General features: G+C 41.0%; 1 protein-coding gene across 10 annotated transcripts in view; it reads right to left on the bottom strand.

Moving 5' to 3' along the window:
- Positions 1 to 23,739, bottom strand: part of LOC132914018 (agrin-like) — a 384,730-nt gene that overhangs the window by 236,581 nt on the left and 124,410 nt on the right. For all 10 annotated transcript variants that reach the window (XM_060973299.1, XM_060973381.1, XM_060973463.1 and 7 more), the window contains one exon: positions 10,549 to 10,584. In XM_060973299.1, the coding sequence (XP_060829282.1) occupies positions 10,549 to 10,584 (36 nt within the window). The remainder of the gene's footprint in view (positions 1 to 10,548; positions 10,585 to 23,739) is intronic.

Below are 23,739 nucleotides of genomic sequence, written 5' to 3'. Positions count from 1 at the left end.
CCGAGCATCAGTATAGCATCTGCTCACGAGCACGGGACCAAAAACGATTCACGGTCTTGCAAGCTCACGTCAGTCTGCGTGTGGTACGTGCAGGGGAACGATGTAGGGGAATCGAGTCCGTAAATCTCAGTTGGTCGTCCCTGGAGAACCATGTCTCAGTCACAGCCCGCGATTGTGCGAGTTAAAGGGTTTCGGTTAGGACACGTACCTGTACACGTAAGCTTCTGTTCATGCGAAATTCTCACGCTGAGACGTCTGCAGTTCTGGTGTTCTTAACGTGACTTTGATTTGACTGGAGACCGTAAAGCGGCTATGAACAATGCAGATTATTCGTCACCTTTCCTGAGAATTCCCAACAGGATTAAAAAACATGCGTTCATTTGCGTTTGATGAAATTCATTGTTCTATTTAGAGAAAGGAAACGTTCAAGTTCTGTTCGTCACATAAATAAAAGCTCATTTGCAAGTACAAAACACTCATCTGGCGACAATGATAATTAAGAAAAGTAATGTAACGTTTGAAAGTTTGAATCCTTCTGCAAGTTTAGTTTAATTTATTCGACGGAGAGGCTGTTGAAGTTTGCAAAGTCCACAAATTTTTAGACATCTACCCAAGTCTTCAACAACCTGTGAATAATCTTAAAAATCTTCAAATTCTAATCTGTCTTTCGTCAAGGTCTTTGACTTACGCGTTTCTTTCTGTACATTAAGAAACACTCTTTCGAGCATTTACATATCGTCCTTTGACATCGCGCTCGATTTATCAATTCCGTCAGCGAAGTTTTGTGAACGACGAAAAGAACGATCGTTCGACTACGACCTACACGTGGAAAAAGTTTCGAATTTTTATACAAGCACATATATATATGTACGTGATCGTGTATCCTACCGCGAAATAAACTCGATGAGAGAAACGACGCTGCTTGATACGACGATACAGACCGCGGATACAAACAAACGGAACCGATCCGACCATAGCAACGTTTCATTGTACTTTTGGACAACCGATGTCTGATCTTTCCGATAAACAAGACCGAAGTATTAAAAGATCGACAAATGGTAGTAGCATCGAGAACTAATAGAATATACGCGTGGAGTATCATTGGTGCATCGCGTCGTTTAAACGGGTCAATATTTAAACGCGTTGTAAAATATCGTCGCGTGCGCGCTCGTGAACATCCAGCCGTGTTTGATACATTTTAGTTATCATTTCGTATGCGTATTCTTTTTATGGTACACGGTTTCCACGGTATTCTTTTCCAATCAGTTGAAACAAAATCTATCTTTTCGTAGCTCGTAACAAAAAAGGAATGGGATAGAAATAGGAGGACGGAGAATGAATAGAAGGTAAAAATAATAAAAGTGGATTTCGGAGAAGCGAGACCGAGGGGTTGAATCTCGATAAACGACAGGCTACGAGAGCTGACGCAGTTGATTAATTCATACCGCCTATTTTCAGTGACTGCCTGTTTCGTGGATACAGACGCTTTTGTCTCTATTTTTTGCTCCTTACCGACCAGCATGCTGCCATTTTTGCGCCGCTTGATATCGAATCCATTGGTCGTGGATACGGGGGCATCGATTATGGTGTCTCCACCCAACGAAAGCGATCGCTTCTTCCGCGGTCATCTACGCCAATGTAACCCAGAAACCATGTTGACGTTATCGAAATTAATTCCATCTTTTTCCTCCGTTTCTTCCCTATTTAGGAAACTGCGACCGAAGACTACTGTTGCGCGCAATGTTCGAAATAATTTAAATAGTTCGACGACTGAAATTATTACGAAAAAGAACTGTAGGATTCTTATCGTTTCATGAGAAATGTTTGATATTGGAAAACGGATAATAAAAGTAATCCGGTTTATAGTGCGAATAATCGTACCATTCGTTGAATATGTTAAAAACAAAATTCTTTCGCAGAGTTCGCTTTAAATTCTATCTCAGTTTTGAATTCAATTTTCAGGATAATCAGGACTCGATTTGTAATTAATGTGAGTCGATATCTATTAAGTTAGTAACGGGCAGATGGTTTAGAGGACGTGGACTAAATTATCAAACGACTGTCGAAAACTTTGAATCACGTTGAAATTAGCGTCACGATTAATTGAAAGCACGAAATAAAACCGACCACTGTTTTCCATTGTCTTTGTCTAATATCGAATTCTCGTTTACAGCTGAATTAATAATAATAATGCGTTGCATCGAATACAACCGATTAATGAATTGTTTGTACTTGCCTTAATAGACAGTAAAATGCTTTATTAATTAATCTCTCTTTGATAATTATTGTATGACCACAGTGTTATACATTTGAAAGCAAAATATTTTCATACGTACGTTGTGCATATAGTTTCGATAAAAGGGATTTTTATACACACCGATTACTAATCAAAGGTGCGACAAAGTCACGCGTTTAAAAATTTCAAAGCCATGGAAACGGAACATAACTATCTGAGTTTAATGCAGTTTCCAACGGATCATTGCATAAATGAAATATTTTCGTTTATGTAGCTTTTTCAAAGAAACGTCTGCTTTTTTGGCGCTATATAAATAATTCAGCCGAATATGTATCAAATATTAATCGTAACGTCATATAATATTAACTTAGATCACAGAATATGTTATTAAATATATTGTAATACATAGTATGAAACTTATTATAACGTAGTACGAACAATTTACGAAAATAATATCTCCCTCTCTTTTTCATTTCGTGCAATCGCAATGAAGATATTTTCATTCATTTCTATTCAATATTTCGGCACCGTATCGCTATATTCCAAGTTCTCACGGAGAAAACTTTTTTCGCAATTAACTTTTCCGGTCCCTGTGCGACCAATATTAACGAGACGAACAGAAAGAAAAAAGAAGAACCGTGGTTTTGGCTCAAAGAACATGATAAGTGAGCCGGCTAAACAAGCGCAGCGTTTGCTTTTCATTATAACTTGTATGAGATTAACGCTCAGTCCGTTTATTTACAGCAAACGGGTTTAAATAATACGTAAATTGCCCGCCGCTGCTGTTAATATGACAGACTAATTTTAATCCTATCCCCTGTCCCCCCATATCCCGCCATGCTCACGTGTGTTCCCGCCCTCCCTCCTTCCGCCCTTGGTCGAACATCGACTTTTCCCTCATAATGCAACCGGTGCCGCTGACCGGTTTGTAAAATATAATAAAGTGTTATCGCTCGTTGTTATGCCGCGCATTACGCGGTTACCGTGCACGTTGGATACATTGAATGTATACAGGATTGTCGACTAACAGGCAGATATTTCAACGACTCAATTTATTGTCGCAAATTAATCCTTCCGCCGGGCACGATCGATATTACGAAGAAAAAAAGAAGAGCGATCCTGTGAAATTAATGCGACAGGCGAAGCAACTGTTTGTGTTATTGGCACAAACAGAGTAGGATTTTATCTCGTAATAGCCGTGAAAATCGACGGAGAAGATAATCAGTCGATCAGGCAGGTGAATTATCGAAATTATCGGATTCCGAAATTACTGTTTTCCAACTTGCATATCATATGATGTTATTATCCGTGAAATACAAATCGGACGTGCAAAGGTACATAATCCTGCGTAATAAGCTACAATATTCACCGTATCGTACCGAGGAACAGTTGCAGACTTGCTAACCGTAACTTTAACTCTCGTTATATCTTATGTATATCGTATACTAAATATCAGAAAGTATATTAGAATACATCGTAACACGACAAAGTGTTACTTCGTTTCATGAAAATTCCAATTCTATAGAACGCCTCTTTCCATTAAAGCTTTCCGCGAAACATCAAAGATCATTCACATTGAATCGGACTCTCGTTTAGAAACAGGATTCCAAGTGTAATCACGCGTCGGGAAACCTAGCAGGGTGGCCAAAACATTGAAACGCAGAAATACAGTTGCTATCGTAACAAAATAATCGTCCTCGCCCTCGGTCACGCTGAGATGGCGTGCGAGAAACTGGACTGGCTTCGTGGAAACTCAAAGGAAGAAGCATGGCTTCCCGCGTTCTCTCGGTGCGTCCCTTTGAGGCTCCGTCACCTTTTGTCGGCGCGCATCTCCACGGAAGGAAGTGGACAGAAACGAAAGCCGAAGCGGTATAAGTAAGAGTCGAGGAGAACGATGACGATGCGACTACGACGGTCGGTTAGGGGAAAGAAAAGGGAAACGCTAAACGCGAAGGGTAGAGGACGAGGTCGAAACTAGACACGGTGAAAAAGGAATATAGGGGAAAGGCAAAGGAAAAAAAAGAGAAGGTTACCGCGTGCAAGAGAGTTTCTTCTTCGGGTTTGGCTTCGTCCCACAGAAAGCAATTTCTTAACGTAACCTTATCTGCGAGTATAGCTTGCACGCCACGTACAGCTCTGTGCAAAGACGCGTATGTGCCGAGCACACAAAGCGGCACCGACCGACTCGCAACTCACGTGACGAAACAAGAAATATCCTAACCACGGATCCGAGGAATAGTAAGAACACCGACTTTCACGAGCTTTCCCTTCATGCACTCTCTCCCTTTCTTTCTTTCCCTTTCTCTCGCGCGAATTCATGCAGCAGCCCTAGTTCTTTTTCTCGTGCCTGGCCGATTTCGCGGTGAATCTCACTCGTTGTCACACTGTTTACTTTTTCGTAGCACCCTTTTTCGTGTCGATGCAAACGGACGTTCCTCCTACACCGTGGGACACTATCAAAGTATGCGAACGATCGTCAAACAAAATTTCACGTTCCGTTCGAAATTTATGACGTCTTTGATATGATGCGAAATTTCATCAGCACAAAGATCCTGATACTCGACTTTTCCCTTTTGTCGCAGTGGCAATCGAAAGAGTTCGGTAAAATCTCGTGGCTGATATTAGCGAGCAGCTCGATAATGTTGGCCGGTGTAACGTGATTCCAAGAAGAGGCAGAAAAACCCGTAAAAAGCGAGCTCTGTGCACCCTCTCGCATTTATATCACGTGAACCGACAATTCTTCCCTTTCTAACCCTTTCTTTCTTTCCTTCTCCCTCCATCTGCCTTTGTGGTTCTCTCTGACTCCTCCTTTCTCTCTCTTTCTCTCACCCCATCCACCGTTGGTGCCACGGTTTTTTCTACATGTAATTTATCGGCTGGACTCTTTTTTTTCGCCCAACCGCTGCGTTCCTTTACCCCTTTTCTCTGTCTCTTTCATTCCCGTGCCTTACTCGCATTCGCACCAGCGACGCCGCGACGGGGCGTATAAGCGGCTGGGGGGGAAACGGAGGACGCAGCGATTTATAGTAACTGCACTCGCTCTCGTAGAATATTTTTGGCGGAATTTCTACTCTACTTTTTTCATCCAGTGATCTCTATGGAGCCGCGGCTCTTTTCCCCTCGTATTCAGGAAAACCCTTTTTCGACCCAACGATAAAGCATAAATGGAAGTTTCCCCTTCTCCTCTTCATTTGGAATAACCACATACAGATATGCATATGCGTGTTACACGCGCGGGAAAAATTTACGTTTTGGAAGGTTACTAATTATCGAGCTGCGTGAATGAAAAGTTCGCAGCGAATCGAGCAAAATTCGAACATTATGCATTTTTGAGATAGTAACGTGTATATTAATGTGACCGGACTCGATTTTACAAGAATTACTTCGAAGTATATGCTTTTGCACAAACATGGTTTCGTCGTAATTAATTTGTTTGAGGTAAAATCAGGGAGTTGATTATTTTAAGCTGTTATCCAAGAAAATATTCAGAATTTAAAGTTGAACTACGGAAGTTAAACTTCCCGTTCGCGTTACATAAACGGGAATAAGGCTCGCGCTGCTTATAATTCACGAAATGCAAAGTTTCCTTCTTTTAAATTAATAACGATTAACGATACGAAATCGCTTGACACAGGCTTCGCCTTACCAAGCACACCGCCGTTAAACATTTAACAACCGATAGTCGTGCAACTTCAAATTGCCTACCCTTCGAGCCACGTACTTTACATGAAGCCTGTATTCGGCCTTTGACCCCCTCGTAAACTTTATCAAGCCCAAATACGCAGGCTATATACCGTCTCAAACTACCTTTAAAGATGCATCATCGTTAACAAACCTTTACGTGCTCGCTCGTATTTAAGGCCTATCAAGGTACCATAAATTCATGCTGAAATAATTCAGAGCCACTATCGTTGAAAAAAGATCATTCTTCTGGTCTACGAGAAGAATTATAATTGCCACGTGTATTATCCCATTTAAACATCTACCGGCGATTCTAATCTTCATCGACATGAAATATATCTTTATGTGGCGTACACGAAACGCAACATTCTGATAAAAACGCGTTCAAAGGCAAACATACATGCTGTTAGCACGATTTAAAGTTTAATCGCGAAACAATAACCCATGCGAACATACGAACGTTCACGTTACACGAGAACGCACGCGAAAGATACGACGTAGATGCGACCAGTTCGACTGACAGTAATGTGGCTGATGCGTATCATATCGCGATATACTTGCTAGGGATAACAAAATAGCATATCAGTGATGATACAGGGCGCATCTCGTTTACGTGGATTGCTCTTCGAAAGCAACGATACGCAAAACAATTCGGAGAAACTATTTTTTAAAACGGTGTGGGTGTTCGAGCATCGAAGGCTGCAATATGTGAAATGCTTCGCAATTAATGTATGCAATATATTGGATGTCGTAAAATATACAGAGAACAGTTAAAATTGTGCAAATGAACAGAAATTATGTAACAGGCGCGGCGAAATATACGAGAGAGTGTAATGTTAATTTATATGACAGGAGAAATATACGAGGTGCCGATGTGTAAGTAATTTTACTAAAAAGTAGCTGGGCAGCAGCAAAGTTTAAAAGTCGTGCTCAAAATTTTATGTATCGTGTAAAACTTGTGCAAACGTCGTTTATAATGATGAAAAAGCTCTCTGAACGATAAGCTTCTTTAAAAGAAAAAAATAGAGGGAAAGTTTTTCAAGTTTCGAAAAAATGTCTGATAAAGCTGAGTATGCTTGAAATGCTTTAATTAAGTGAAGTGGTTCATGTTTCAAACATTTTTCAATATAACGCGCACGTCGAAAGGTACGGCAATCTCAAACGTTTGCAGATGTCTGGCTACGTACTGTCCGCTACTATTTCCTCGATTGCGCTATTTTCGTAACATTTTCGCGTTTGGAGACCTATTACATTGAAAATTACTTACGTTAAACGACAGACGCCAAGCTCTACTAAACTCGAGTAGAAGAAAATACGTACAGACATAAGCTACGCAAAAAGATTTAAGTCAACTTGCTTAAGGAATAAAACATCTAAGTTAAAATCTCAGTTCGACGAATTCGATCAACTCCGGTTCTTTAGCTCGGCATGAGAACAAAAATTGCTCAACTCCATAAAAACTTTGAAAGTACACACTACTTTGCCACCGATCCAATCGGAAGCTCTTAACCCCTATACCTTCTATTCAGCACACTTTTCTCGTGGTTCTAAGAATTCCTTTGTTCAATTAAATTTCGAGAGCCGATACCGTGAATACATTTGCGAATAGCTGCTCGTAACTGAGTTAGAGCGAAACGGTCTCTATATAATGCTACGTGTGCCGTGAATAAAGTCGGCAGAATATTGTTTCAAGAGAGGTGAAGGCAAAAGCGAAAAAGGGCGTCTCGTTAGCATGGTGTATTATTTATTGGAATTATGCGGAATTCCTTATCCTTTTGCGGAACGGAAGCGAAACTACGAGCTAGATGAGACCCGATAAAAATTATTTGCTGGAAAGCCATTCGTAAATGGAATAAATTTCGCGGCGGCGCGCCGAGTACCTCTATCTAAGAGTACGAAATACAGAGATATTCGTGGCTTTTCTTGGCAACGCGAATGCGCTCGAAAACGTGAGCTTCTCAGAACGTTTGAACGATTCTGTGCAAACACTACAGACGATGCTTGGCAAACGTTAAGCCGATGCACGAAAATGTGTGAAGGAGTATTCACACGATGGTTGCTAAAATTTTATATTTAAATAATACACTTGATAGGATTTCGAGAATTAAATCTTGAGCGACGAGTAAGTGTACTTGTCGAGCTTTATTCTTTCGCGCATATCGTAACACTTGCAAGTTCAGACTTATTACCGCAAATAATTATCTACTAATCGTGAGATGTTTATGTTCCAATTAATAGCATACAGAACTTAAATTCTCATGAGATATAATTTTTATTTACTTTAAATATTTAATGTTCAAAGCTTGGACAAAGAAAATTTTGTGTTTCGAAATTTCGTAGCCCGTAGAATTGGTTAAAGATAATTCTGTTATTAAATAGATAGAACATGCATTAAAATTCACGCGTGTAACGTAGGAACGATGCAAAATTTCTGTCAAACGATGATTTATAAAACATTGAAGATAAATCGAATAAAGTTGTACGATTATGTTTTCACGTTCGAAGTATTAAATATCGTGTCCTTTGTCCGTATATCTATTCGCTTTCTCCTCGCATCTGTTCTGGCTACTAATCAGACTGTGCGAGCGCATGAATTTGACAGACCGTTGCTTCGAATCGCGGGGAATCGGGACCGTTTCCAATTATTCCGCCGCGTACACGACCCTTCAAGGCTGATTTACGCGGAATTCAAAACTAATTGGCCAGGCGCATCGTTGTCATCGAAACATCTAATGTTGCCCGAAGTAACATGGACCAAAGTATCCCGAATATTCCCAATTTCCGCCTAACCATATTCAATATCCGAATGTTGAAACTTCGGATATCCGCAGTGCGCATTGCCGAAACGATCGTATCGATGAACTATTCAAATAATGGTATAACTGTACCTAACGTCCGCCTCGTCCTTTACACGACCAACTTCCCTAATAATTGATAATCGACATTCCCTGCGCTACAAATTTCACGCGATCCGCCCCGCTGCTCTCCAAACGCGTTAAAGTAATTTCTACCCTTGTTAAGGCGATCGGATGTAACGATGTTTCAACGCAGTCGGTTGCTTGTTCGTACCTACGCCGAATTCCCAGAATTATGCACCGTCACGCAAAGAAAAGGCGAATTAAATGATTAATGAACCGAGATCGAGCTTTAAAGATTAATTATCGTTCGATGAATCGATTTAAACGTAATTGCCAATTATCGTAAAACGTACTTACTCGTTTCGAGAGAAATTTCGACAAATTCTTTTTATAATTATCGCGGGATGTTTTTCAAGATTGCTTATTATAAGAAAACTTCCCTACTCACGATGATAAAGAACATTTTATACGACAGGATTTTAAGCTATTAGTAATTCTTAAATGTAACGGAAATAATAAAAGTAACGCGAAATTAACGCAAGCATATCGGTAACACATTCATCCTTTAATGATATATTTTTCATAATTGTAATTTTCTTCAGAAATTTTGCCAACATTTTCTTTTTCAATTTCGCTAGACGTTCTATTGAAGCTAATGCAAGAGTTGCGATTCATTGAAACAATGACCATATCCATGCACGATACTTTGTCGAAGTACCAACATCTGCCATGCACATGCATAGATGATCGTGTTACAATGACCACAAAATGCAAACATTACCAACGAAAATCCTGAACAAAATACGCCAATAGTATGGCGTGCAAATAGGTACCGTGCAACAATGGCGGAAATGCGTGAGATGGTTGAAAAAGAGCCCTCGCATAATGCGTTTGACAGTATGATTTGTATCGGTGTTTTATAGAAGTACGTAGCTTTTCAACGTTACAAAAGATAATGATCGGAACATGTTTCGAATAACAACAATAAATGCAGCCTGGTTGCATAAAAAGGCCGCGATCGAACAATTGTCAGCAATCTTGATTTAGGAAGAAATATTCATGCACCGTTCGGAATCTAGACGCAGCTAAATTCTATTCTACTGCAATGGGAAAAAATCACTCCACCCACAAATCAAGATAAATAAAAAGGGAAAAAGAGAGATAAACGCTTGAATGTAAACGCACTTTACAGCAATCCACGCAACGACGCAATAATTTCACAATCCTCTAACTCGTAATTCCAACTATTAATGTCTGACCATTGCATAGCTCTACTACTGAAAAATTGCCAGTTTCACGATAGCGGACGAGGGTGTGCAAAATAATCACGATCACGTCGAGAGAAATAACTTTCAAGAACGGCCGTTCATTTTACAAGGCAAGATTGTCAGCGTGGTTACGATAGCGTGATCGTTCGAATCGAAACGGTGTGATTTCGAAATTCGCTAGCTGGCTGCAATCCCGGTATAATTGAGTCGTGAGTCGACTAGAAAGACGCGAACCCTCGTGTCCAACAATCTACGAGATAACTCGCTTTTAAATATCGCGTGCTTGCTAGTTTACATCGGCTGGCAACCCATTATAACGCGATTGTGCTACGTCGTTCGCTATCTTTTTCTGTTTTTCTCTGGATATCGAGTGCTTTTGATGTCTGACTATATTTGCCGTGTTTCACTGTCGCTAGTAATTTTCCAAAGTGTGAAAGACATTTGTTTTAAACAGTTTAGAAAGATTATGAAGCACAGAAATAGTTTTATTCTATTTAACACTCACCCTCGATAATGGGACGCTGCGGCTTGTAAGACATGTCTGTAAAGAGAAAGGGATTAATTATTAGTAAAATTAGTCACGATACGTATCGTGTTAGCTAGGCTAAGAATTTTTAATGGCGCAAGCATACTGAAGCGTGTCTCGATTGTACTCGTTCTCTCTAGTGTGATACTTATCTTATCTCGTTTGATATTTGCAAGAAAAAGATAATCGGTAAAATAATTAACGTAGGAGATTATCTAACGAAGGCACGCTGTTTTCGAGGAACTTCAAGAATCTTCGATAAGTTCGAAGTTAGAAACTAACAACGGTTTGAAGTTGCCTCCATTTCAACGAAATTCATACTTAGGGATTTGATGAAAATTACTGTACCGTAATTTCATCATTTCTCGTGCTTATTTAAAGTTGTTAAGTACATACGGTATAAAATGTGAACGTTATTACCAACACGGAAGCAAAAGATGTTTATAAGATATCGATTAACCACGAAACACACTTTTCACCACGTACCGTAAGATCAGACCAAAAATTACCTAATTCCATTTAGAAAGTTGAAATTAGCTCCGAAATCAAATAAAACCTTAACACTCTTGCGAACCCTTCAAGTTCAACATTCATCATCAAAGAAGATCGTATATGAACACAACTCTCTTAATTGCGTGCGTAACGAAATCACGTGTTGACAAAATCAAAGTGTCTTCCCCGGGCTGTGCCCAATCCGTAGCCTGCTGGCAAACTTTCGTCGACTTTGTCGCGGCCTCAGACAACCGTAATTAACGTTTCAGGGCGCGGATCAGCCTGATCCAAGGTTTCCCGAACAACGAAATTCAAGGAAGGAAGGAAGATGCACGAATCGAGGGCAAGGCAGATAGACGGGGCAATTTCGAGGAGCAAATAACAGGGAAATTCAGGATGGCCGAGTCGCGCAACATTTCCCCCTCAGCTCGCTCCGCAAGCTTCACCCTTCGCGAAACTTTTAATTATCCTTTCGTGGCCCGGTCCTTTAATGAAGATCCTTCGCGTCCGCCACACAACCACGTATGACGTTCCAAATAATTACAAGTTTCCTGCATGAACTCGAGACTTACAGCGTCTGCAGGATAGGGATTTGCCGTATGTCGAGGAGTCAGGAGAGTATAAGGAACGTGTGAGTTTAGAAAAGCACGAAAAAGATTCAAATTACTGGAGAATCTATTTCTTGAAAATTGTTAATTCGTTGAAATCTGTCGATAGCGATATTATAATTGAAAGTTTGCTTAATCGAATTAGTTCTTTAATTAATATGAGAAACCCGGTGTTATTCTATCCAATAGCGGCAGACGAACGTTTCGTAACTTACTATCGACAATTTCAGCCGTCCGATGAACTGTTTTCAGAGAATTGAAAAAATAAAAAGCCAACGTCAAACGTATGTTTCAAGTGGGCAAGCGGTGTGTTTATATGGATTGGACTGGATCGTTGATACGAATTACAACTAACGTTACTCAAGGCAACGCGATAATTCTTGCAATTAAACATACGTTACGACCACAGGATTTTTTAAGCGAGGATGGTTTTTGTTATACCACGTGCACGCGTGCTCACGTACACAGTTCCGTTATAATATATTAACGCAAAAATATCGCTCGTTCGTCATCCAGTAATTTATCACGCATATGCATTTACGGCGATCTACACTGGTACGCTTGAACATCGGGAAAAAATGGTTTTCGAGAGTCGAACAAATGTATTTTAAATCTGTGGCGTTCCACGTATGACTAAACAACGAAGGAGAGAGGTGAAAATGCTTCACAACACTAGAAAGGCAGAGTAGTGTAAAAATCAATGAAAGGGAAATATCGTTTTAAATTCAATGAAATAGTTTCATCCCTCTTCTTTTTCCTGCGTTTTCCCTCTCTTTCTCTTTTCTTTTCTCGTTCCTACACGAATTTCGTTGGTTTGCGAACGAGCACCGCTTTTCCGAAATTACTTGTTGCAATGTCGACGTAATTACATCGTGTTGGCGATTCATAAGGACTCCACGAGCACAATTTTGCGTCGTTGCACCACACCGCGCCATCCCGCCACGCTCGTTGACCGTCGGATTTTTATCCGCCAACCAGAAAACGAGTTCTCGTTGCCACGCCTATAATTGTTTCTTAATTGAACTCGTTCGTCCATTTCCACGATATGTCTAATCGAACAGTTTCCTAATAGCCGGCCGCACGTAGAGGCGCGTCTGTTAGAAACGCGAGAGAAAGCATCGTGGAAATTGTTGTTGTAAATTTTTAATAAATATTTTCGTTAGCGCGCTGTATCCCGATGCCTGGTTACGGGACCTGCAACGGAAGTATGTTTCGCGAAACAAGCAACTACATATTTTCCAGACTTTAACAAATGAGAACAATAACGCTTTGTGCGCCTGACGCCTCATAACAATATCTGCAAATATTCCTAGTTAAGCAACTTTTTAATGAAAGCATTTTCGCGAAACATGGCTACTAGGGATAGATTAATTTTTCAACAAGGATTTTTTTCCCAAAGGTTTTAGCAAACGATCCAGAGAAATCGCAAATAAAACCACTTTCCCCTGTATTTACCACCTTTTTCAAGGAAGTATATTGCAGGATAAAACACGAGAAGGAAAATGTTTTAAAATTCAGTAGAGAATACGAGGACCAAAATTAACCTTTAATTCAGATTTACATTAGTAAAATGTACTACTGTGAAATGTAATTACATTAATCTATGCAGTAGAGTACTCCTTTTGAATTGTACTTGAATATCTTATAAATAGAATCCTATTTGATACAATCACGTATGCATTTTCGTATTTAGAGTAGGTACACAAATTTTCAACACGACCTATTTTATACCTCTTTTAAATCGACTCTATTGGAAAACGATGTCGTATTATTTTGAATTCTATTTATTTCATCGTTCAAAAGAAACTCCGATCAATAATTACTCTCCATTCGCTTTTCATATATTTCTTTACTCTCGTCGAAAGTAGTCAATATTGTTCACAATCACTACCGTTTCTCCTCTCAGTCAACGTTATGTGAAAGGGAAAGGAAAAAGTCAGAGGAATATCTCGTACAGGCTAAGTTCCTGAGTAAACGACATTCACCCTCGCTTATGAAAAATTACCTCGAGATGCAAAGAAGTCTTCTACCATAGGAAGGCTAATAGAAGTAGACCGCGCATGCGAAACACATGGACGCGTTCGCTCAGCTTCGCAAGGGTTTCGTGCACTTCGTGCCACACGGCACTACGAAACCGACGATATGTATGCAACCCGTCTCTATGAGAAGTCGTACAGGCCGATATCGCGCCGATATCCCCCTTTCTCGTCCTCTCTGCGACTAGACTGCGGGTTGACACACATGGGAAACACGTGTTGCCACTCCCACAAACCGACGGATAACACAGTAACAGCCACGATCAACCACATACATAGACGTGCGTGCGCGTGATTACATTCGCGTAGACGCTTCAATTTTTGCTTATCCCTAAGGAAGGGAAAAGGTCTTGTAATTACTTCGTATCTCTATTTTCTATAATTGCTTCTATTATCTCTGAACTGAATTAAAGGTACAGGGTCTAGAGAAAGATGTTTTTCATCTACTATAAAACTGGACGCTAAAGTTAGTGTAAAATGAATTAATTATATTTTGATTACGATTGTCCTCGAATGGAAGAGTGAAATGCTGGAATTTGAAATAAGAAATATTTGTTACGTAAATAGGAAGAATATAGGTACGAAATCTGATTTATCGTTGGGATAGTCAGGCCAGGCAGAGCAGAGTTTCTCGATATTTCGAAATTTTCCAATTTTTCCCGGCACCTCGGTCGTCCTACATACGACCAAACTTTCTCTCAACTTTCCGGTTCTAAAGAAACTTATCAAACCGAATCAGAGCGTACACAGATGGACAGTAAAGTTCAGGATGATCTGAGAACTAGATAACCATGCGAAGTCTGAAAAATTGGCAATGTCTGGTAAGCCAGTGGCTTGCCGGCACTATATTCGCTTCGTCTGTAACAAGCCGGAAAGTGTGTCAAAAGTCGCGACAGAGGAACAGAGGGGATAATGGTGTTTCCGTTCGCGCGACATTCACTGAGTTCAACCGGGGGTAGACTGTAATTTCAGAGATGATTTGTCCCCTCGAGCTGACGTTTGTATCACGTTGGAAAACTTTACGATTCGACGAGCAAAAATTGATGAGAACATCGGCGAAGGAAAATGCGATGAGGCAACTCTCTCCTACCAACTGGAGGGACGAATGTTCGTGGAAAAATTGTTATTTTCGCGGTGCCATCTAAATCGAAAGGATTTACAGCTGCGTGTAAACCGGGCATCTCGTATAACGAAGCTATTTTCGAAAGAATTTCACGCGTCGTGCTCGCAGACGCGATATTTCATTCTCCTTTTTTGCATTCGACAGCAACGCCCGAGGTACACCAGCCGTGAGAGAGCGGCCGCCGGAAATGGCGGTGAAGCACTTTCGATTTTCCGTTTCCTCCATTCTGTATACGAAGCTGAAGACGAAATGCGTATACCGTTGGTTCCCTTCTTTTTTTCTCTTTCGTCTTCTTCTTCTCCCCAATAAACCGATAGTTGTCAGATGCTATTCCAGAGAAAGAATTTGCCACCGGAACAAACATCTTCTTTTCTTTCGTAATAACTTTGCTCGAATATAAATAACGAGTAAATGCATTTATGCATAATGGAAATGTTAAATTCAGAAGGGTTTTTATTTTCGAAGATAGAGATTATTAGCAAAATCGATGTTAATGGTTGTACTTAGTTGCGAGGAAAGCATAGAACGCACTAATCGAGATCGGTTTAATCGATACACTAATACCAACCGATAATATTGACAGAAAGTGAGATATGTACATACGAGAATTTGGCGAACAGTGATGCGGCCTGAGCTGGCTAAACCTAAGGTTCACGAAAATCATCTCTATCCCTATTGCGAGAGCTCTATAGCTATGCTCAACGCTTTCCGACCAAAATTGCCCTCGTGTACTGCTTATCTGCAGAGAATGGGATTTAAATTGTCTGATTCATTTTCGCGGGATCTGCGATCCATTCTACATGAGATAAATAGACATCGACTGTAATTACTGTATCTCACGCAAATAGTTGTATAATTTGCTAACAGTATCTAATTAAAATAGCTTAAATTAAATTACTTTCAAAATGTAACGATTCCATACAATGGGTCGTTATTATTCATTTCCAACTATTGCAAGTTATAATTTTATTTATACACAGTTTTTAAAAAATAACTAAATGCGAGACACTGCAGTGAAATAAAGCAGAGAGAGTGTGTATATGTGTGTGTATTTCGAATAAATTCATCGATAAAGCTAACTAGCAGACATACCTATAAACATAAAATCGAATATATTTGTCTACAAATGGACAAAGATATTTGAAAATCCTGGACTGGCGTAAGTCTCTGCTGAATGCAAGAGAACAGCCATAAAAGCGTATAATTCACAAAGCAAGGTTTTCGTCGTTCTACCTTTACCAAACTTTTTCAAACGCGCAGGATGAAGCAAGACGAAGCGTCGGACCGGTCGGAAGTCGACTCGTTACTTCTCTAAACTCAAACGACAACGGGAAAGCGTAGAAAAGACCGTTCGATCGGGGCCATTCGCGTCGGGGATTGATTCTCGCGATATTTCAGGGAAAACTTTGAACCGATCAAGCAACGGCGAAAAATGAAGAAAGTTTCCTTTCCAGATTCGTACTCACGTCTTTCGTAACTGTGCCCACGTGCGCGGTATACTTGTCCCGATTCTTCGTCTACGTCCTTCTCTCGCAATCATGCTCGCGAATCAGTTTCGAAACATTTACACGTACAGCGTTCGTTCTAAAAATGTGGTTTCATCGAGGAATCCAGCGCAATCTAAAATAATTCAGTAGATTTCGCCACAAGAAACTTTAACTTCCTCTTGGAAAATGTATTTTTTCGAAGAAATTATTGTAACTTGCCATGAAAATCATACTATTGTACATGCGAACGGCACCAAAGTGAATTACATAAACTAGATAATTTCGGTAAATCCCGAAGTTCTATAACAGTCGTAAGTTTATATCGCACAACATTCGTCATTGTTGAGCTTACACGATTCCCGTCTACTCGGAAATTCCATTAAGCCGTCCGCAATTAGCCGTGACAACAATAGACACTGATGGTATTAGGCTCGTGTCGCTAATAATTGAAATTGTATCTGGTTGACACCATGTTCCGCGATCGGCCAGACTACGTTATTTCGTTACAGCGGCTTTTGCTTACTCAACAGAATTGGAAAACATACTACATGATCAAATGAACGCGTAGAACGATGAAACAATACATATCGTGGAGTCGGTTAATGATATTTGTGTGCTGAGATATTCTACTACGGTATAACAAATTTTCGTTCCAAGTTATTTCAGTAGGAAAAACTTTCGATTGATAATTACAGGCCTATGTTGTTTTAAACCTCCAGTACTGTTTTATTATATAACAAAATTACAAATTCTTACTCATAGATCCATATAAAATATTTAATGAAATAAGCAAAACAGCGAAACGGAAATAAAGAACCTGCTTTTGTAATTCAGGATTGACATACAATTTTTAGGAAGTAAATTGGCAAATAATCATTCGCAACTGGAATTCTATTCCTGCGAAAACAAGGAAAGAAAAGACAAAAATTGGCACCGTGGTGTTAAGCTTAAACGAGAGCAAGAACAGAAATTTCAAAGTTACGAGAAACTTGGTGCCTACGAGTTCGACCCCTTTAATAAGCTGCACCTCGTCCAGACTCGCGTAGTTTTTCCGAAGAAATTTTAAACGGCAACGGAATGGCAGTTACCAGCGCCAGGAGGAAATGGCGCGGAAACGCCCTTCCATGAGAGTCGCAAAGGAAAGAAGCGAAAAGAAAGAACACGACAGCGCGGCATTTATTAAATTAAACGTCAGCTTCCCTGACAGGGCTTTTCCAGAGAGTCCTCTTTAGCGACCAACTTCCGTTCTATTTCTTCCTGTAGAAACGTGAAAGCTGACCGTGTCGGATCGCTGTTCCTACACAATTTCTAGTTGCCCTCCTCGTTTTCGTCGCTAGTTTATCTCTTTCAAACGTATTTAAATATTTCAACTACGCGAAGCGCAGAATCCTCGATGATCTGTCTGTTCAAAAAATGGTACAGTTTAAATTGAAAAACAATTAAATAGAAAATATAGAAACATTTTGTTATTGACTAAACAATTCGCGTCCAGAGTGTTTAACATTCAAAGGATTAAAGTTACGCATAGCAACGTGGTATACGAGCACGTGGTACAACAAACAACGACGAGGAAACGGTGTAGCTTTCGCGTAATATGAAAACTATTGGATACAAGTAATCGCGACAAAACATTGGGGGATCCACGGCGGAAATGATCCTAGAAGGGACTGTCGAGAGCTTCTTGCCGAGACGACGGGTGATACGGTCGGCTTTTTCTCGTCAGGAAAGTTTTCGAGTTTCTCAAAGCTCTGCGACGGATTGGGGACGGCGCGTAAGCGACCGGTCACGAGGACTGTAATGGAGCAGCAGGGGCTGTGCACAGGCACGAGAAGAATGAGGGAAAAGAAAAGAGGAAACGGGGAGGGAAGGGAAGTAAGAGAACAGGGACGAGGAGTTAGCGGGATTTATCGGTCTCGGACTTATTAACTCCTACGGCGAAGTTAACATTAATCTTGACTTGAACTCGGTAACTCGCGAACAATCCCGATCGCCGCCGATTGCTGCGACCTTTTTCCCTATTGGCTCTTCCCTTTCTGTTTCCCCTTCTGTGTCGAAGAAGTCAGTGATCTTGGCGAGACCGATAGAAAGCTACTTGTCGGCGGTCCTGCGTTTTACCTTGGATTTATAGCGACCCGATATTTTTAACGCGATTGCGTAATGTTCAGAACTGTAGAAACGATTTATGATATACGTGGTTCTTCGTTTTTACTCAGGCGATGATAAGCTTTTCTAAAATGTTCGAAGATAATTAGAAAATGATTTCAATTAAGAAGCACCGATAAGCTACTGTATAATTCTCGATAATATCTTGGAATCGTTGTAAAAAAGAAAGCATCGTGTTTCGAGCATGATCCGCATGACAAATTCAATTGTAAAAATATCGTTGCAAGTTCTAGTCGGCAAGATGTAAAAAGGTTCGTCGTCCTTCCTGTGGCATACTCGTTACACCTTCTACATATTTTGTGCAGTAACTCTACTGTTTTATAAAACGCTTCTAGGAATATAATCCGGCATGAACCGTCACGGATATTATATATATATATATTCGCCGGCAAGTTGCCGAATCGTTTGCCAGTTTAACGTCGTTTCTGCGCGAGAACTTTGTACGGCAATAAGAAACTTCTCAGCCGATGCGCTTCTGTATTCGGGGAAAACGAAAGAAGGACGATAGGGATCGTATTATCGAAGAAACGCGTAACTGCTCGCGAGAAACCGTATCGCGATCGTTTCTCGTCGGAGAATTCTCAAGTTCCTGACAGTCGTGTACAGTCCAAATATACTGGGGAACGATTCCCATAGAAGTGGAAAATCGTATTCCTACTTTCTTTAGATCGTGTATAGTACATATCCCGTTTCGTTGTTTCACAGCAGTGTGAATTAAAGAAATTTATTGCCATGGTGTTCCTTTTAAATTTACGAAGCTGAGAAATTGAAATTCTTGATAAATTCTTGGTAAATTTATTTTTAACATGGATCTTTCTTGATCCCAACTAGAGATCGATGACTCGACACGTCCTTATCTTAACAACCAGTCGACTCAATTACCGTACTTAGGAAATATCCGCAAATTCTACTGAATCCCCGTGCCTTAACAATTTCCGCGAACGTCGATTCTTTTCAACATCAAGAACAGATCTTCCATAGCAGAAAGTTCAACGAAACCTCCACTCTCGTCCTTGGCTACGCGTGGCTTGAATTTCACATTACTCTGAACAGCCTCGACTTTTCCAGGTTGCAAGTGAGAACACTTGATGGCCATGCAATTACGAGCGGTTACGGAACGTTTATCGCTCGGAGAGTGAAATTTCACGATGGCACGCGTGCAGGCTTTCGTTTCTTCCTCGGCTATTCCGTAAAACGCGGTCCCGACTCGGCAAGGCGCGAAACAGCGTCGCTCGCAATTTTCCTGGCAACCGAGGATCCAATTTCGTCCGTCGGCTGCTTCTCGCTCGACATTCCCGTCTCGTTGCTCTGGACGCGTCGCGTCGTCGAGGAGCCCGATGGCCTCCGAGCGAAACGCGTGCGTTACCAACGGTATCAATGGCAGGATACAATTTTCTCGCCAGCTGACAGCCAAGTAAGAGGATTGACGGCCGCCCGAGAGCGGGAAATTCCAACCGATAGACCGGTTTTCGCGGATTTTCAGTAACACGTGTCACTCCCTTTGATTAATGACTATCCACTCTGCCCTTTACACCTTACCCTCTTGGCACCGATTTTTAGAGAATTCGCGAACAGTCGTGTTATTAAGCTTCCAAGCACGCGTTGAAACAAAGAACCGCAGCAAGTTATGGCAGATATTTGCTTGATTGAAAAATGTGGATGATGATGGAGTCTTCGACCGTTTGATGGATATCTAACAACATATAAACTGGTTGGGGAACAAGGAAAGAGCGATAAATATTCTTCGAGATTTAGCGAAGTTGCTTGTGCTATACGTCGGGCATAGTTCACGCGCGTAGTGTCACATTTTCACATCAGAAACTTTGTAGTTCGACTACATCCTCTATCTGGAACTGCCATTCTCAGATATCTGGCATACCCTTAGAATTCTAGGACGTACGAAGAATTTGAAGAACGTTTTCGTTCGAGAAGATCTTTAAATTTATCCGTCATATTTACGCTTGTTCGAAAGTTCCAATCTTGTATTTATTCCGTCCCGTAACGTAGCAGGCAACTGGAATCCTTGCGTTTCCACTTTCAATAACGCGAATACGTTTATGAAGATATTTCAGCGTAATATAAGAAGCAATGGATTACGTTTAGTTCAGTACTACAACGACGTGTATCGTACCTTGGAAAATTATTAAAATCCAAGCACGATGCTTGTTGCGGTCGAATCTCTCTGTAAACAGGGATAGCAAACGTGTTAATACACGTTCTAATTTCCTACTCTCGGTGTATAGTTTAGAAGGATTACCGGCATACCACGTGAAACCTTTCCCGCCATCGATATAACAAAGTTTAGCCTAGGTCCTGCAACAACGCGTTCATCAAAAGCGGTGGTGAATTGATCGAAAAAACCGAGTCAAAGTTTCAGTTCAACGGCGATAATCCGAAAAGCAATTACAACGTCGTCGAACAAGCCTGATCCCGAGGGCCAATGTTAAAATCGGTTTACCCGGTCGTCTCGTAAACTGTTCGTCCCGGCACGACGATATAGCAAGTTTGACGAGACCTTCCGGCATTAAGGCCGCGTACACACTGAACGACATCGCGTGCTATGGGCAAAGTCCTTGTAATTTATGTGGAACAAACGCAGCGGAGTTTACTGGCGGGCTCGTAGCCCGCCGGATAAGGAGCAGATGAGATATCTCCGGCCTTAATATGATCGGCGACGCCCTTAATCCCAAAACCCTGAGCCCACCTCGAAGCCTTGCTGCAAGGTTGCCTGAGAATGAGGACGAAACGCTGGAATCGCGGGAAACGCTCATAAAGGCAGATGCGAACACGTGCCTTACATACTAAATCCTCATCCTGCGCCAAAGCTTCTCGACGCCGCATGCCGCACGACGTAGTGCTGCCGCATATATACCAGGTGTCTCTAATTTCATCGCGTCCGACGCTCTATCCTCGACTAAAGAGATTGACTCGGTCGAGATTGAACTTCCTTCGTCTTCCGCGACTTTGGAGAATTCGCGTGAGATGGAAAGATGAGAAAATTCGGGTGCGAAGTCCCGAATGATGATTTTCAAGGGCCCATTTCCGTGATCGATGCATACAAGTCACCCTTAATTTACGTGCAGACGTAAAATAGAGCTTACGATTTAACTCATTGCCTCGTACGTTGCACGAGGTACAAGACTGACGATATTAACGAAGTCGGATTACGCGACTATTACGATTGCAAAATACAGCGATCTCTCGACATGTTGCGCGCCAAATTAACGAAGAGCAGCTAAACGTTTAAATAGCACACGGTTACTACAAAGCGGAGATAAACGTGAGTCGATGGAATTTGAAAGGCGGCCGCGATTGAGCTATATGACACACCATTTCATATGGAATTAAAGCGAGGATTTTATAGTCGTGCTTGACGATCATGGCACAGTATTTTTCAAATTAAGCGCTTATCATCCGCGTTATTAATAACTTGATTCGTGACATTTTATCCCTCTGTGTTTTTAAGAAAAAAATCTACTTTTTCGCATGAGATAAACATTTGTAACCCGAGTGTCTACGCGTTATAATAAAATAGAGCGACTCTGTCAACTTCAAGTTGAAAGGTTTGTCGCAAAAGGGGTGATAAAATTTATGCCTTGTCATATAACAGTATCGCCTATCTGTGTCGCGTATCAACTCGTAACACAAATCTTCCTCGGTTCAACGACGTATGATACATTTCGCTGCGATTCGTCAGTGTCTGAAAATCCTTGTAAATTACAACTAACTCTGGCAAACAAATCGAATCTTTATCAAACATCATCCAACCAAATTGCCCTTCCATCGTACTCGCGCCTACTCAATAAACATATTGATTCTCCGTAATGAAATATAACCGATTCCACCAACGATTCCAACACTATGGTGCTTGGTTTAAACAAACGACAAACCAGAAGCGCATCGACGCCACGTAAAAGACACCTGCGTCGACTGTCGGTTTGGCAATTATCACGGAATTCTATGAGAACCAACTCGATATCCGAATAGTTTGGTGGCGCGAAACGACGCGCCGCGACGTCGCCGGTTAAATCGAATTTCCGAAAATCCCGACCGAAAATACGACGTTCGACGAGAGCGGTTGACGATCACGGAGGGGTGGGTGAAGGTGAACGAGTTGCCTGGCGTTCGACGAATTCCTACGCCGTTGCTCGCAGTAAATGTATTGTCCCCTGGACAATGCAATGGCTGATTGCGAAGCGGTCGGACGAAAACTTGACCCGAAAATAAACCGAATCGCTCAAACGCCCTGTCGGCTGCTGCCAAATGCAGCCACTCGGAATAGTCGAGAACAGGAGGGGCGTCTGCTACCGACCCTCCTTTTCAACTTGCTATTTTTCCGGTCTTCTCGTCCAGGGACAGAGAGCCTTCTCTCTGTTCGTTGCATGCGGTCATCGTTCGTCGAAAGTACCGACGCGATACCGCTCGGAAATCGCAAGGGAAAACGTCCATGCCCGATGCCTCCTGGCCACTGTGTGAAAACTCTTTCTCTCTCTTTAGTTTTCTCTCCTCTTCTCGACGGCAGCATTTCGTTTGCTCGCCCTCTCGCTTTCATTGTTCCCGATCGACGTTTGCCGAATCGAACCGACGGCTCCGAAAACACCGGAGAAGAGATTTTAACGAATGACGCACGGCCAAACAGACACCTAACGTAGATGTGTAGAAATAATAAAACGCAGAAGAGATAGTGCAATAAGTTATAATATATCTATAATAATAATTTTTATGAAACTACCCTATGTGTGTATAAGAACGGATACTCAAACGTGATTGGTCGAGTCAGAAATTTAGAACGGGTAACTACTGTAATGAGAGTGTATGAACCTTGGAATGAGACATTTATTTATTTTTCCATTGTGAAACTCGGAACGTTCTGAATCCATTTTTGCATTCGACAATAAAATCCCATAAAGTATATTTTGTCAAAATATACGTAAGCAATGCCAAATATTTGTACGTTCTATGTACACATACGTTATAGGAAATGAAGAAATTACCTGAACCTTAAATTTTCATCTACGAGTAAATTATATTCGCACGCACAAATAAATATTCATGCCACTTGTAGCGTTCGTTGATTAATTTAATGAAAATGTAATTTAGATAATTGATAATCACAATCCTGTGTTATATGCTTTGAATTATTTTCACGAGTAACCAAGGAAGTTATTAATTATTGACTACACTAATTGAACGATATTAAATTATATATTGTTATCAGCATCGTTCTACATGCGCTTTTAAACTGTAATTGAATTCCGAAT

The sequence above is a fragment of the Bombus pascuorum genome, chromosome 1 (genome assembly GCF_905332965.1).
Source record: "Bombus pascuorum chromosome 1, iyBomPasc1.1, whole genome shotgun sequence".
Classification (NCBI taxonomy): domain Eukaryota; kingdom Metazoa; phylum Arthropoda; class Insecta; order Hymenoptera; family Apidae; genus Bombus; species Bombus pascuorum.
This window is presented reverse-complemented; position numbering and strand designations above follow the sequence as displayed.